Here is a 13690-nt window from a genome sequence, read left to right as displayed (position 1 = left end):
GCTCAGTTGCAAGATAGTTAGGGAACAGAGACTGAATAAAATCAAGTCAGATATAAGAGCAGTTTTAAGAAGTATCTTGTTATCTTGAATATGAGAGCTGTATGAGAGCCTGCTGCAAGATGTATGTAGCAGGTCTGAGTGTATGTGCGAAGTGTATGGTGGATGGCGGCTTTCTGGATAACTCAGTTCCTACCAAACAGTACAGATAGCAGCCTGACAGCCCTCTCCCCAGTGCTACTGAACAGCATTTGTGGCAGAAGGTCTCTTTCTGTGTCTCTGGCAATCAGAGCTGTGGGTGGTGTTGTGTGGTCTCTTTATCTCCCTCTCTCTTTGACTATTCTGCAGTGGCAAGGTGAACAGTGCGGCTGTAGACCACCCTCAGGTAGTGATGGTTTAAGGCATAGGCGTTCCCATTGGCTGGGATCCCGAACAGCTAACTCTCCATCGTCCCAGCGCCAACTGCCATGACCTTTCCTGGGCAGTTTGGTATGTATGCCTCTGCCCCACCCTCAGTGTCCTGTGGCTCCTTGGGAACGGTAGTCTTCTCCCTGCTCCACACAGTACAATATCACCTTCACGGGACTACACGTTCCAGAATGCCATTCGTGGCTGTGTCTTTCCCTTGGCTGCCCTTTGGGCTTAGCAGAAGCTGGATGGAAGAGAGGAGGAGAGAGAGAGGGAGCAGGCATAAGTGAGACCTACAGCTCCCTGTACTAAGTGGCTCCAAGTATTGAGTGGGAACAGACCTGCCAGGACCTGGTTACATTCAAAATTTAGGTTTGACAAAAAATTGCAGAAATATAGTGCAACATAAAAATTGCAACTAGCTATTCTTTCATTCTACAGGTTCTCTGCTTTATATATAATATTTTGGGGTATTAAGTCATTTTTTGTCTCAAAATGCACATTATAACATGAAAAGAATTGTAAATGTAAATTGTTTTGTATGTTTTACTAGGAGAAAACAATAACTGGGTTAGAAGAAACCTGTCATGTCTAATAAAAATTCACAACTAAGCAGGCTGAATGAGGTAAAGCCCAGATGAATTTTCATTTTAAATCTTAATACATTTCAAATGCATCAACTATGTGGGGTTTCATTGTGTTAAGGGAGGGAATGATCTGGCATCTGAATTTTAAGGGGGCATATCTGGGGGCTTAATATGCAAAAGGTTGCTGACCTGGGGTCTGCATGTTAAGGGAGCTTATCTGGGGTCTGAATATCTTACGAGGGACTGATCTGGGTTTGGAATATGTTAAGGGGGGTGATCTGGGGTCTGCATATGTTAAGGAATCTGACCAGTGGTCTGATAATGTTAATGGGGCTTATTTGGAGCAAGAATATGCCAACAGGATTTATCTGGGGCCAGGATACGTTAATGGAGTTTATCTTGGTTCTGCATGTAAAGGGGGCTGATCAGAGGTCTGAATATGTTAAGGGAACTAATCTGGGGATTGAATAGAATAGGGGGATTGCATGAGTCTGCTTTACATGAGCCTGTGATTCTCTGTTATTTTGGGAGTGTATTTTTATGAATGTTATTAATATTTCATAAATGTTACAGCTCTATGGGAAACCTTCTCCTCTCTTTGAGCACACATCAGTCCAAGTACTTTAAAGGGTGCACACATCTTGAGCCTGTGAGATCCTGGGTGCCTATAAGCAGAAGATTTCTTATGTACAGCGCATCCAGAAAGTATTCACAGTGCTTAACTTTTGCCACATTTTGTTATGTTACAGCCTTATTCCAAAATGGATTCAATTCATTTTTCCCCTTAACATTCTACAAACAATACCTCTTAATGACAACATGAAAGAAGTTCGTTTTGAAATCTTTGCAATTTATTAAAAATAAAAAAAACAAAAAAACCCATGTACATAAGTATTCACAGCTCTTGCCATGACACTCAAAATTGAGCTCTGGTGCATCCTGTTCCCACTGATCATCCTTGAGATCAGGGGCGTATTTGCCGCGAGGCAAACAAGGCGTTTGCCTAGGGCGGCACATTTTAGGGGGGTGGCACGGCGGTGGCACGGCGGCGGCTCCGCCGCCCCCCCCCCTTTCCCACGGAAGGGATACTTAGTACAAGGGCGGGCTGCTGTATCTTACCTGGGCCCGCGACTCCATGTCCCAGTCTCACGTCGATCCGGTCCACGAAGCGCTGCTGGAGGAGGGGTGGGGTAAAGAGGTTGCCCGGTCAGCGGGTCCGGTGTCTTCATTTCCCTGGATCGCGATGTGTGGGCGGGATGACATGCCACCCCTGTCATCTGGCCACACCCCCAGGATTACTCAACAGCCTAAGGCAGCTTGTCCCTCCCTCTGCAAGCTCCACCTCCTCACCGGTGATTAGCCGCCGAAACTGTAGCTCAGGAAAGGCACACAGGTGGCCAATCACCAGCGAGAAGGTGGAGCTTGGAGAGGAGGAGCCGAGCGACAGCGCGATGATCAAAGAAGGTCTAGTGAGGGAGCAGCCGAAGCGAGTGAAGAGAGTGGGAAGACAGCTGACTGGTAAGTGTCTGTTCCGTGCACATGGTGCTGCTGCAGCCAGGTATGCAGGCTGTAGATGGGAGAGGGAGGGAGTGAGCCCAGGCTGGAGCAGGGGTCAGCAAGGTAAGTATCATTGGTGTCAGCAGGAGGAATAGTGCCCCATCATTGGTGTCACTGATACCAATGATGGGGCACTATTCCTCCCACTCACACCAATGATGGGGTGCTATTTCCCCCCCCACTGACACCAACAATGGGTCACTATTTCTCCCCCCACTGACACCAACGATGGAGCACTATTCCTCCCTTCACTGACACCAATGATGGGGCACTATTCCTCCCTTCACTGACATCAACGATTATTATTATTATACTGTATTTATAAAGCGCCAATAGTTCGCTCAGCGCTGTACATTACAAAGGGGGACAGAACATGTGACAGAACAATAACAATATAATGCAAAACATGAGGGGATCGAGGGCCCTGCTCTTTCGAGCTTACAATCTAGGAGGGAGGGGACATCAATGATGGGGCACCATCGTTTGTGTCAGTGGGAGGAATAGTGCCCCATCATTGGTGTCAGTGGTAGGAAAAGTGCCCCATCATTGGTGTCAGTGGGAGGAATAGTGCCCCATCATTGGTGTCAGTGGTAGGAATAGTGCCTCATCATTGGTGTCATTGGGAGGAATAGTGCCCCATCATTGGTGTCAGTGTTGGAGGAATAATGCCCCATCACTGGTGTCAGTGTAGAAGTAATTGTACCCCATCATTGGTGTCAGTGGGAGGAATAGTGCCCCATTGTTGGTGTCAGTGGGAGGAATAGTGCCCCATCATTGATGTCAGTGGGAGGAATAGCGCCCATCGTTGTCAGTGGGTGGAGCTCTAATAAGAAGAGGTGGAGCCTACATAGGAAGGGGTTGGGGTTACAGATGAAGGGGTGGATCTTAAACAGAAAGGGGTGGGACAAATTTAGATGCGGGTTGGGTGCCGATTTTAGTCTTGCCTAGGGCAGCACAAAACCAAAATACACCACTGCTTGAGATGTTTCCACAACTTGATTGGACATTAGGAAAGGCATAAACATGTCTATTTAAGGTCCCACAGTTAGCAGGGCATGTCAGTGCACAAACCAAGCCAAGAAGTCCAAGGAATTGTCCGTAGACCTCCGAGACAGGATTGTATCAAGGTACTGATCTGGGGAAGGGTACGGAAAAACTTCTGCAACTTTGAAGGTCCCAATAAGCACAGTGGCCGGCAATCATCTGTAAATGGAAGAAATTTTAAACCACCAAGAATCTTCCTAGAGCGGGTCGCCCGGACAAAATGAGCTCTAGAGAGAGAAGGGCCTTAGCAAGGGAGGTAACCAAGCCCCCAATGGTCACTCTGAAAGAGCTCCAGTGTTTCTCTGTGGAGAGAGAACTTTCAAGAAGAGCAACCATCTCTGCAGCACTCCACCAATCAGGCCTGTATGGTAGAGTGGCCACATGGAAGCCACTCCTCAGTAAAAGGCAAATGGCAGCCTGCTTGGAGTTTGCCAAAAGGCATCTGAGGGACTCTCAGACCATAGAAACAAAACTCTCTGGTTTGATGAAACAAAGATTGAACTCTCTTTGGCCTGAATGCCAAGCGTCATGTTTGGAGGAAACCAGGCACCGCTCCCCACCTGGCCAATACCATCCCTACAGTGAAGCATGGTGGTGGTAGCATCATGCTGTGGAGATGTTTTTCAGCGGCAGGAACTGGGAGACTAGTCAGGATCGAAGGAAAGATGAATGCAGCAATGTACAGAGACATCCTTGATGAAAACCTGCTCCAGAGCGCTCTGGAGCTTAGACTGGGGCGACGGTTCATCTTTCAACAGAACAACGACCCTAAGCACACAGCCCTCATAACAAAGGTGTGGCTACGGCTAACTCTGTGAATATCCTGGAGTGGCCCAGACTTGAACTCGATTAAACATCTCTAGAGAGAATTGAAAATGGCCGTGCACCGACGCTCCCCAACCAACCTGATGGAGCTTGAGAGGCACTGCAAAGAAGAATGGGAGAAATTGCCCAAAAATAGGTGTGCCAAGCTTGTAGCATCATACGCAAAACGACTTGAGGCTGTAATTGGTGCTAAACGTGCTTCAACAAAGTATTGAGCAAAGGCTGGGAATACTTATGTACATGGGTTTTTTTCATTTTTTATTTTTAATAAATTGCAAAGATTTCAAAACGAACTTCTTTCACGTTGTCATTATTGGGTATTGTTTGTAGAATGTTGAGGAAAAAATGAATTTAATCTATTTTGGAAGAAGGCTGTAACATAACAAAATGTGTCAAAAGTTAAGCACTGTGAATAGTTTCTGGATGTAGTGTATGCTGGTTCTACATATATTGGTCATAAATCACTGGTCACACCGCTGCGATTTAAAATCACACGATTTGTGTGCAATTTCAGAAGACTTTATTGCTACTTGTGAAGATCAATGATTTCTTGCAATTGGCAGTGCAATTTCCATTATATTCTATGTATGTGAAATCGCAACAAAACTGCAGAAATAGTAATGCAAGAACTACTTTAGAAATCGCATTGCAGCAATTTGCAAACGTTAAGACACTGACATTCACCAGATGCGATTTCAATTCCCATATCACACTGGTATGTCCGGGCACTAAGGTTAGCGTGCACACCTGATGGTGAAGGAGCACAGTGGTGTAGTATATTGAAGATTCATGGGTGTCATATTAATTGAAGGTCTACCTATCCTTTTTGAGAAGTGGGATTATCTTATACACTTGGATCCAACACGTAGGGATGGGCTCACTGTCTTTGGATTTTTTTTTAACTATATGATCTGTATATTTATTTTCTACTTATTCTAGTACACCTTCTGTTTTTACTTGCATGTGTGTTAGTAGGACAGCATGTTGGTATTTATATGTCTTTGATTTACGTATACATACATATGCTTTATATAGTAGGGTAGCACTGTGTTGATATACATACTTTTGCATAACTGGTATTAGTGATTATATTGTGTCACATTGTCATACTGTGCTAGTAGGGCAGCAAGATGTTTATGTTTTATTTATGCCTTATAGATCCTGGTGGCACTGTGTTTATATATTTATTTTACATAATTTTATATCTTCTATCACATTTTTTTGGGGAAGGTATTAGCAATCCAGTATTGTTTTTATTCATTTTTGACATTTTTCGATGTGGGAATACATTTGTGTGTGTGCTCAGCTTAAATTGGCAATTCTTATCATAGATATTTTTGGCATGAGAATAAATTCTTTTTTCTTAGGCTCACATCATTGCTTGTCCCAGCTTGATACTCTACACTAGTGGTCTCCAAACTGCAGCCCTTTTCTTGCTTTTATCTGTCCTTTGGGGCACGATTTCTTCCACTGACACCAATGATGGCTCACTATTCTTCCCACTGATACCAATGATGGAGCACTATTCCTCTCACTGACACCAATGATGGGGCACTATTCCTTCCCTTTATACCAACAATGGGGCATTATTTTTCTCACTAATGCCAATGGTGGGGCATTATTTACTCCCATTAATGCAAGGACACTTTCTACTTACACTGGCCACAGTCCAGCCTCCTCAAAGTCTGACAGACAGTAAACTGGCCCTTTTTGTTTAGAAGCTCAAGCTCTACACCATACAAATAAGACCATGTGAGCCACACACCCGCTCTAGTCCCAAAAAAACCCCTTTATTTAGACCACCTGGATTTCTTGCACAAAGCTTAGCACACCTTCCTTAGAGAGGAACTGGACCTCACCAGTTTTGTGATTATGTACTTCAAACTGCGGTGAACTGTCCAAAGCCTTTTTGCCCACTATAATTATATATGGATAGCCCATTATATGGGCTTCCCTTAACCTTTTTCCTATAGTCATATGGTCCCGATTATCTAGAACTACCTCATCTCTCAAATGATGGACTGAACATAACACATCATAGAGCTTATCTGCTACTGGTAATGCTGCAATCTCTTTGCTTCCTTTTTTGGGGGGAATTAAACAGATCTGATATGGGGCAATTAGACCCGGCCAGTGAACATCCTCCTCAGTGGAAAGGACTTCTATAGATGCTGCCAAAAGTCTTGATATGCCAATGCCATAACATCCCATTTGTGCAATGGTGGGTTTGCTCTGTGAATCATAACAGACTGCATTAAACACAAGTGAGTATTTGGTTCCCAGGTAGAACGTGTGTCCAATCTCAATGCCTTTGCTCTCCACCAATTTTCCTGAACATACTGGGCAGTCCTCCTCCTCGACTTTCAATGTCTCCACATTTGCTGCAAAGTCACAACTTCCACACAACATTAACCTGTCTTCACCAATGCTGGCAGGCAGGTGGAATTCATGTGACATTTTCCCCCCAATGTTTCCTGTATCTGCCTGTACTTTCACATACTTTAGGCCAAGAGTGTGGAAAATCTTGCAGTAAGCGTTGCACACGTTGTTGTACGTTTGGTAGGCAGCTTCTTCGGTCATGTCAAAGGTATACATGTCCTTCATGTAAAACTCCCTGCCACGCAGCAAGCCAAAGCATGGCCTCTTCTCATCTCTGAATTTCCGAGTAATCTGGTAGAGCAGCAGAGGAAGCTGTTTTTGGCTAATGCCCCCTTCTGTGGCAACAAGTTGGGTAACAGACTCTTCATGTGTTGGCCCCAAGCAGTATTCCTGGTTGTGTCTGTCCATCAGACAGAACAGTTCCTTTCCAACTAAATCCCAGCGTCCACTTTGTCTCCAAAGCGCAGCAGAGCAAAGAGTGGTCATGTCCATCTTCTGTCCTCCAATCTCTTGCATGGCATGATCGACAAGGCAAATTAGCTTCTCCATGGCTCGTACTGTGTATGGCATGTAATGGAAACAGCCAGGGCTAGAGGGATGTATTAAGCCAGTTTTGGTCATGAGTCTTTGACTCCTGCTGGTGGGCTCATTGGATTTTTGCTGCAGTTCTGAAGAACTTTCTTTCCACAGATTTCCTGGATTATAAATCTTAGAGATTAAGTGGCGCCTTCTTTCACCCGCATTGTGGCAATAATATCTGCTGGCCACAAGGTGGGAAAATGATATTCTCAGCAGTCTCATCATTGTGGGTTCCCTGTGAAAGACAAGCATAACATTTAATTTTGCTATTTCTCAGCACAGTATACAATTCATGTTTTTGCAGCTACAAAGTTTACGCCTAAGATGTAAACTGAACTCCGATAGCTAAACACCACAGTCCAAAAACATATACTGAACTTGCTTGCCTGCCGAAGGATGTGTAATTCTGCCCTATCTTTTGATCCAGGCATATATCAGAGCTAGTTCCTTAACTTCTGCAGCAGCAGCACTGCTTAAAGTGGTTTTAAACCTCAGAAATGAAACATGAACAAAGCACATCCTTCTATAGTGTGTACTTGCCTCTATCCAAAGCACTGAGTGTGATTCCTCTCTGTTGACTCGTTCCTCAGTTATTAGCAGTCACTTCTGACAGATTTTCCCGACACCAAGAGATACAAAAGTGATGGGGAGTAAAGCTTCGGCACAAAGCCTGTGATTCACATCCTTAGCTCTGCATGTTTTCTGTGTGCTGTGTGAAGGGGGATGTGTCCCTTCCCTACAATCAGGAGTCAGAGCTCTATTCACTGAGATCTGCAATGTGAGACTTCAGATCCTGTCAGGGATCCCCTCGATCCCCGCCGCGATGGTCCCGGCGCACGCGCACTGCACCGCCCTGTGCAGGGACACGGGCACTAGGTCCGGGCCGGCCGCGGCGTTCGAGTTCGCGCATGCGCAGTAGAAGCCGCGGCCGCCCGCTGGGCACCAATGGCAGCGCAGGGCGGGATATTTAAATGTCCCTGAGCTGTCATTCAGTGCCTTCTGGTCCTACCTGTATCCTGTGAATCTGAACCTGTGCCTAGTAAGTTATTTGACCCGGATTGCTCTTGACCTGCTGATTTCTCCTGCCCAGACCCTTGCTTTGCCTGACCTCTCTTCTGAATGCCCCTCATTAGATCTGACCTGCTGTTGCTGACCTGGCGTGTGACCCGACGATTCTCTGTCCGCTCCCTTGTACCATACCATCCTCTACGTTACCAACTCGGCCCGTCTGACGTCGCACTTGCTCAGCCATCCATCCATCCCATCGGGGTCACCCGACCTCCTCACATCTGGCTCTCCCTGGTTGGAGCCCCTGGCGAACACCCCTACCACTGACAGGTGTGCTCAGTAGTGGCGACCTGGTCCCGGGGTACTCCAAGTCCATCCCCACCATCAGGGGCTCTGGTGAACAAGTACCCTGGGGCTTAGACTCCGCGCTCTGGGCATGCCTGACCGGTGGAGTGCTAGTGGTGCCGCTCGGCGGTCCCTCACAGATCCCCACCCCCCGCTGATAGCGCTGAGAAAAAAATTATTTAATCTGTGTGTTTTTAGAACAATCTACAGAAGAGAGGGCTGAAAATGAGCAAGTACAACTTGTGTAGAGAGGATTGGTTTCATCTTGGTGTATCATCTGAGGCCAGTCACTTCATGGAAGGGTTTTCAATCGCTTTAATCATGAACATAATCCCTGCCTGCTGATTGGATAATGAAGGCACAGCAGCAGAATAATGAGCTCACCTCTGTGTTTTCTCCTCCAACCAGCAGGTTCCCTGTCAGAATACAGCCACGGTGCAGCATGCAGCCTGTGATTAAGAAGATTTTCTGTGTGCTGCCGTGCTCATGTATATGGTGATGCTATTGTAAATACAAATATAGTGTGCACCTGCAAATACGAAGAAGAAAATCACGATTCCCCCCATCAACACTGACTGTGTTGATGGGGGAATCCCTCCCGTGGAGCCATTGTGTTTTCCCAGTGGGGGTGAACCATCCCCGCTGGGAGAACACAGTGAGTACCGATAGCTGCTCGCAATAATCACATGTAAAATCAGACAGGCTGGTTGTACCCAGGTTGATCGATCGGCTTGAGTACATTCAGCCTGGCCATACATGGTACAAATCTCAGCTAGTCCCTGCTGAACCAGCCAAGAATCGGACCGGCTATGGCCAGCTATAGGTTTTTTTTTTTACCTTTATTTTTCAGCAGGTGATCCAGTCGGTGAGTCTGTTATTTTTCAACTTCCTTTAATGCACCAAGCTGTCAAAGCAAAAATGTCAGTTAGATGGTTGAGACAAACGATTTACTGCTGACGGGGCGATCAGCTTTTATTTATATAAATACAAACTATTGTAAGACATAGGACTTTAAATGTGCTGAACTCTTTAACAGGAAAAGAAAATTCACACTATATATGGATACAAACAGATCAATTTATCAATGTTAAAAAAAATGCAACATACTTCACAATCCAGTGCATAAAAACATTTGACCATCCACATGTATAGTAAAATACCCTGTGTACAGTCCTCACCACCCTGCATATATTCAATGCTCTGTATCATAAAAAAAATAACATACCATAATATATAAGTATCATATTCCAAAACAGGAGCGTCCTCTCAGAATATATCATAAATCGGATGCTGAATGGATATAATGGAGGGTGCGTTTTGCAGAAAGAGCTTCTTTATGAAACCAGGGTAAATAAATTGATACATCACATCATAAGGTCACATGCAGAATGGTGCTGTGCAGTGCAGGACCCCAAAAGGGGAAGGAAGGGGGGTAAGGAGGAGAGCACAAACCCCAAACAACAGCGGACCCAAGTGGGTGAGGAGGGAAGAATCTTAGGCCATAGGCAAACCCACCGCCTTCCCCACAATGAGAGAAACTCAAATATAAGATGTAATACCTAAGACACGTGGAGTCCTGTTAGATTACCAGCCATGCATCCCCCCCACAGTACCTGTATCATATATTGCTCTGTTTTTATTCATATTTATTTGGGAATTTTCTTTTCCTCTTAACATGTTCAGCACCTTTAAAGTCCTATGTCTTACTCTACAAGTGTTATTGTCAAAATTTCTGTGGATGTGGTGCATTTTCCACCTATCAACTGCAGTTTTATTTATGTAAAACCTTATCCCAAAAGGAAAACAAAAAGGTTGCTGTAACTGGTTAAAAAGTATTAGCTGGGGTTCTGCTTCACTTTGTTAGTGTATCTAAATCTGCTAGTACATCTAACACTCCCTGCCCCCCCAGGCAGACAATGCTGCTGTCCAAAGGTGTCGCCATTGCTCCTCCATCTAGAGCAGAGACACCCTAAGGCAGGAAGTGTGTTACTGGTGAGATCACAGGGTGAAAATAAAGGGAAAAAAAATTATGCAACCACCAAGTCTAAGGATTGGTAACCTACTACAATATATAGTTTTAATACTGTTTTAAGCCAATCAGACATTCCCTGGATCAACAATCTATGGTGCCAGACGTCTAACAATTAGTTAAAGGATAAGTCCACCTTTTGACCAAAAATAATAAATGCACTTTTTTTGCAGGTAAAAAAAAAAAACATACATTTCTTATTTTAGGTTGCAGGAGCCTGTAATCAGCAAATCGCCAGTGCTATGCAGGTCTCCTGCAGACCTGTCAGTATATCTGCTTGCCCACATGCGATGTAGAGGCAAGCAGATATATTGACAGGAAAACTCAGTGAGCTACCACAGCGCCGAAACCAAAATGTCTGCGTATGTGGGGGTGGGGAGGCTCCAATTTTTTTTTTTTCTACTTTCATGTATATATTTTTTAACTTATGATTTTATTGCTGTCCCCTATGTGATAGCATGAGTGACAGGCCATCTTTGTAGGGAGGAGGGGGTGGAGGGGACTGTGTGTACAAGGAGGGGGCAGGAGAGGAGCAGTGTATACAGAGAGGCTCCCTCACTGGCTGTAACTATATGTGGGTGCCGGTTTTTAAATGCAATTGCCAGCTTTTTTTTTTCTTCACTATAGCTCAGATCAATGGTCTCCAAACTGTGGCCCTTTGTCAGCCTTTATCTGGCCCTTGGGGCACTATTACTCCCACTGGTTTGAGGATCAGTTCTTAACACTGACACCAACAGTGGGGCATAATTCGCCCAGCTAACAGCAACGTTGGGGCACTATTCATCCCAGTAATACCAATGACAGGGCACTATTCCTTCTACTGACCACAGGCACTGAACACCACACCTGAGGCATTGCTTAAGCTCATCGATGTCCTGCCTAGAACATTTTCTACCCCCACTGGCCACAATCCAGCCCTCCAAAAGACTGAAGGACAGTAAACTGGCCCTTTGTCTGGACAGTTTGGAGACCCCTGGCTCAGATAACGAGCTGTCACTTTCCCCGGAGCGAAAGGAAACTTTGTTTCTTTTAGCTCAGGAAAAAAATATAAAGAAACTTTGTTTCTTTTAGCTTGGGGAGAGTGAAAGCTCATTCTCTGAGCTATAGTGAAGAAAAAAAAAAACTGTTAATTACATTTAAAAACCAGCACTAATATATAGTGACAGTCACTGTACACACTGCTCCTCTCCTGCCTTCCCCCCTCACACCTGCAGTACACACAGTCCCCTGTATCGGATACATTTTTCCTATGGGCACAATGCTGACAAGGCTATTTTCGGCCGATATGTTTCGGAGGCCAAAATTTCAGTTCATCCCTAACTTTGGGGGGGGGGGGGGGGGGGTTGTACTGTTCTGATAATTTGGGGCCTTAAGAAATAAGACTGGCCATCAGTACTTCAGAATTGATCGATTGTCAGAGATCTATCCCATAGTTTGTGGACTCTATAACTTTCCTACAGACCAAATAGTAAAGACTGATTTTGGTTATTTTCTCCAAAGAACTGTAGCAGAGTACATTTTAACCTAACTCTATGAGGAACGATTATTTATTTGCAAAATGTAGAACTATACATTTATAAATGACACATTTTATAAACAAAGAACTGATTTTTTTTTCAAAATGTTTGGTCTTTGTTTATTTTGCAAAAAAAAAAAATAAAACACCCAGTGGTGATTAAATACCACCGAAAGAAAACAACTGAACCGGATATCGTATGTACTCTCTAGCGCCTCAGGAAATGCACAGCCAAAGGGAAGCCAAGAGAACCAGGACAGCGACAACCAAAGGAAATGCTTCAGGGGTGCAGCCCTCCTCAGACGGGGAGATCAGCCACTGCATAGAGAGAAAACAGGTGGCGCACTCACCTAGTGCATTATCCAAGGTTTATTGAAAGGAGTGAAAAGTAAAAACATACTAACAGACGAAGCATGTATCTAAAAAGCATTTGCATATTGACGATGGCCACAACGGCAAGCAACGTGTTCCAACTGTCAGTGTGGTCAAATGGCTGACGCGTTTCGGGGACGAATCCCTTTCCTCAGAGCTATTGACCAGCCTCTGGTGCAGATGTGTAGTGGATGGATGATGGGAGCCTTGCTGGTGATGCCTCTTAGATACATGCTTCGTCTGTGAGTATGTTTTTATCTTTTACACCTTTCAATAAACCTTGGATAATGCACTAGGTGTGTGCGCCACCTGTTTATTCTTTAACCACCGAAAGAAAGCTCAAGTTGTGTGACAAAATGATAAAAATGTCATATGTGTACAGCGTTGCATGACTGTGCAATTGTCATTCAAAGTGTGACAGCTGAAAATTGGCCTGGACAAATAGGGGGTATAAGTGCCCTGTAGGGAAGTAGTTAAAGGTTCTGTGTTTCACTGAAGAGAAGCGTTTAGCTGAAGTCTATGTCCCCAATACAGACATTTCCCATTTCTTCTCCTTGCAGGAACATAGACATGACATAAGGGTTCCATCTCTCCCCTTACTCTGCCCAAAACTAAGCAGGAATAAAGTTTAGTCTGCAGATGGCCTTGAAACAAATGTCATTGCTTACATATATATAACTTGAGGAGAAGAGAAGTGTTCTCAGCCATCCATCAGACCTCCTCCATTCTGAAACTGACAGAAAACAGATGACAGCTGTATTCTGACTGGACCTGAGAGGAAATCCCTCTAATAAACAGAATACAGCAGCTAGAGGATATCCCCTCCTTGTACACAGCTCTCCCCCAGCACTGCCACACTCACCACACACACCCCTCTGTCCTCCCAGCACGGCACGGCCAAGGGTAACACAACCCGGAAGCTCACACCGGAAACACGTGGGGGAAGAGAGAGTGTGCTACACCCCCGGAAGCACGTGGAGAAAAGAAGATCCAGAACCGGAAGTAGGGAAGAGTGTGACAGGAAGGTAAGCGGTGTGTATAGGT

General features: G+C 44.9%; 1 protein-coding gene across 3 annotated transcripts; it reads right to left on the bottom strand.

The window, feature by feature from the left end:
* Positions 1 to 6187: 6187 nt before the first annotated feature.
* On the bottom strand, positions 6188 to 13583 carry LOC149429319 (putative proline--tRNA ligase, mitochondrial). Of its 3 annotated transcripts, XM_089666610.1 has the most exons (4): positions 13509 to 13581; positions 13315 to 13379; positions 9567 to 9633; positions 6188 to 7611 (listed from the first exon to the last, which is right to left on the bottom strand). In XM_089666610.1, the coding sequence occupies exon 4, from the start codon at positions 7599 to 7601 to the stop codon at positions 6213 to 6215; it is 1389 nt and encodes a 462-aa protein (XP_089522736.1). In that variant the 5' UTR covers positions 7602 to 7611; positions 9567 to 9633; positions 13315 to 13379; positions 13509 to 13581; the 3' UTR covers positions 6188 to 6212. The 3 variants fall into 3 exon arrangements, with proteins under 3 accessions (XP_089522736.1, XP_089522738.1, XP_089522737.1); XM_089666612.1 differs by lacking the exon at positions 13315 to 13379 and having other exon boundaries at positions 13509 to 13583; XM_089666611.1 differs by lacking the exon at positions 13509 to 13581 and having other exon boundaries at positions 13315 to 13449.
* Positions 13584 to 13690: the final 107 nt, after the last annotated feature.

This window comes from Staurois parvus, unplaced genomic scaffold (genome assembly GCF_062004578.1).
Source record: "Staurois parvus isolate SC_StPar_1 unplaced genomic scaffold, SC_StPar_1.0 ptg002753l, whole genome shotgun sequence".
Classification (NCBI taxonomy): Eukaryota; Metazoa; Chordata; class Amphibia; order Anura; family Ranidae; genus Staurois; species Staurois parvus.
This window is presented reverse-complemented; position numbering and strand designations above follow the sequence as displayed.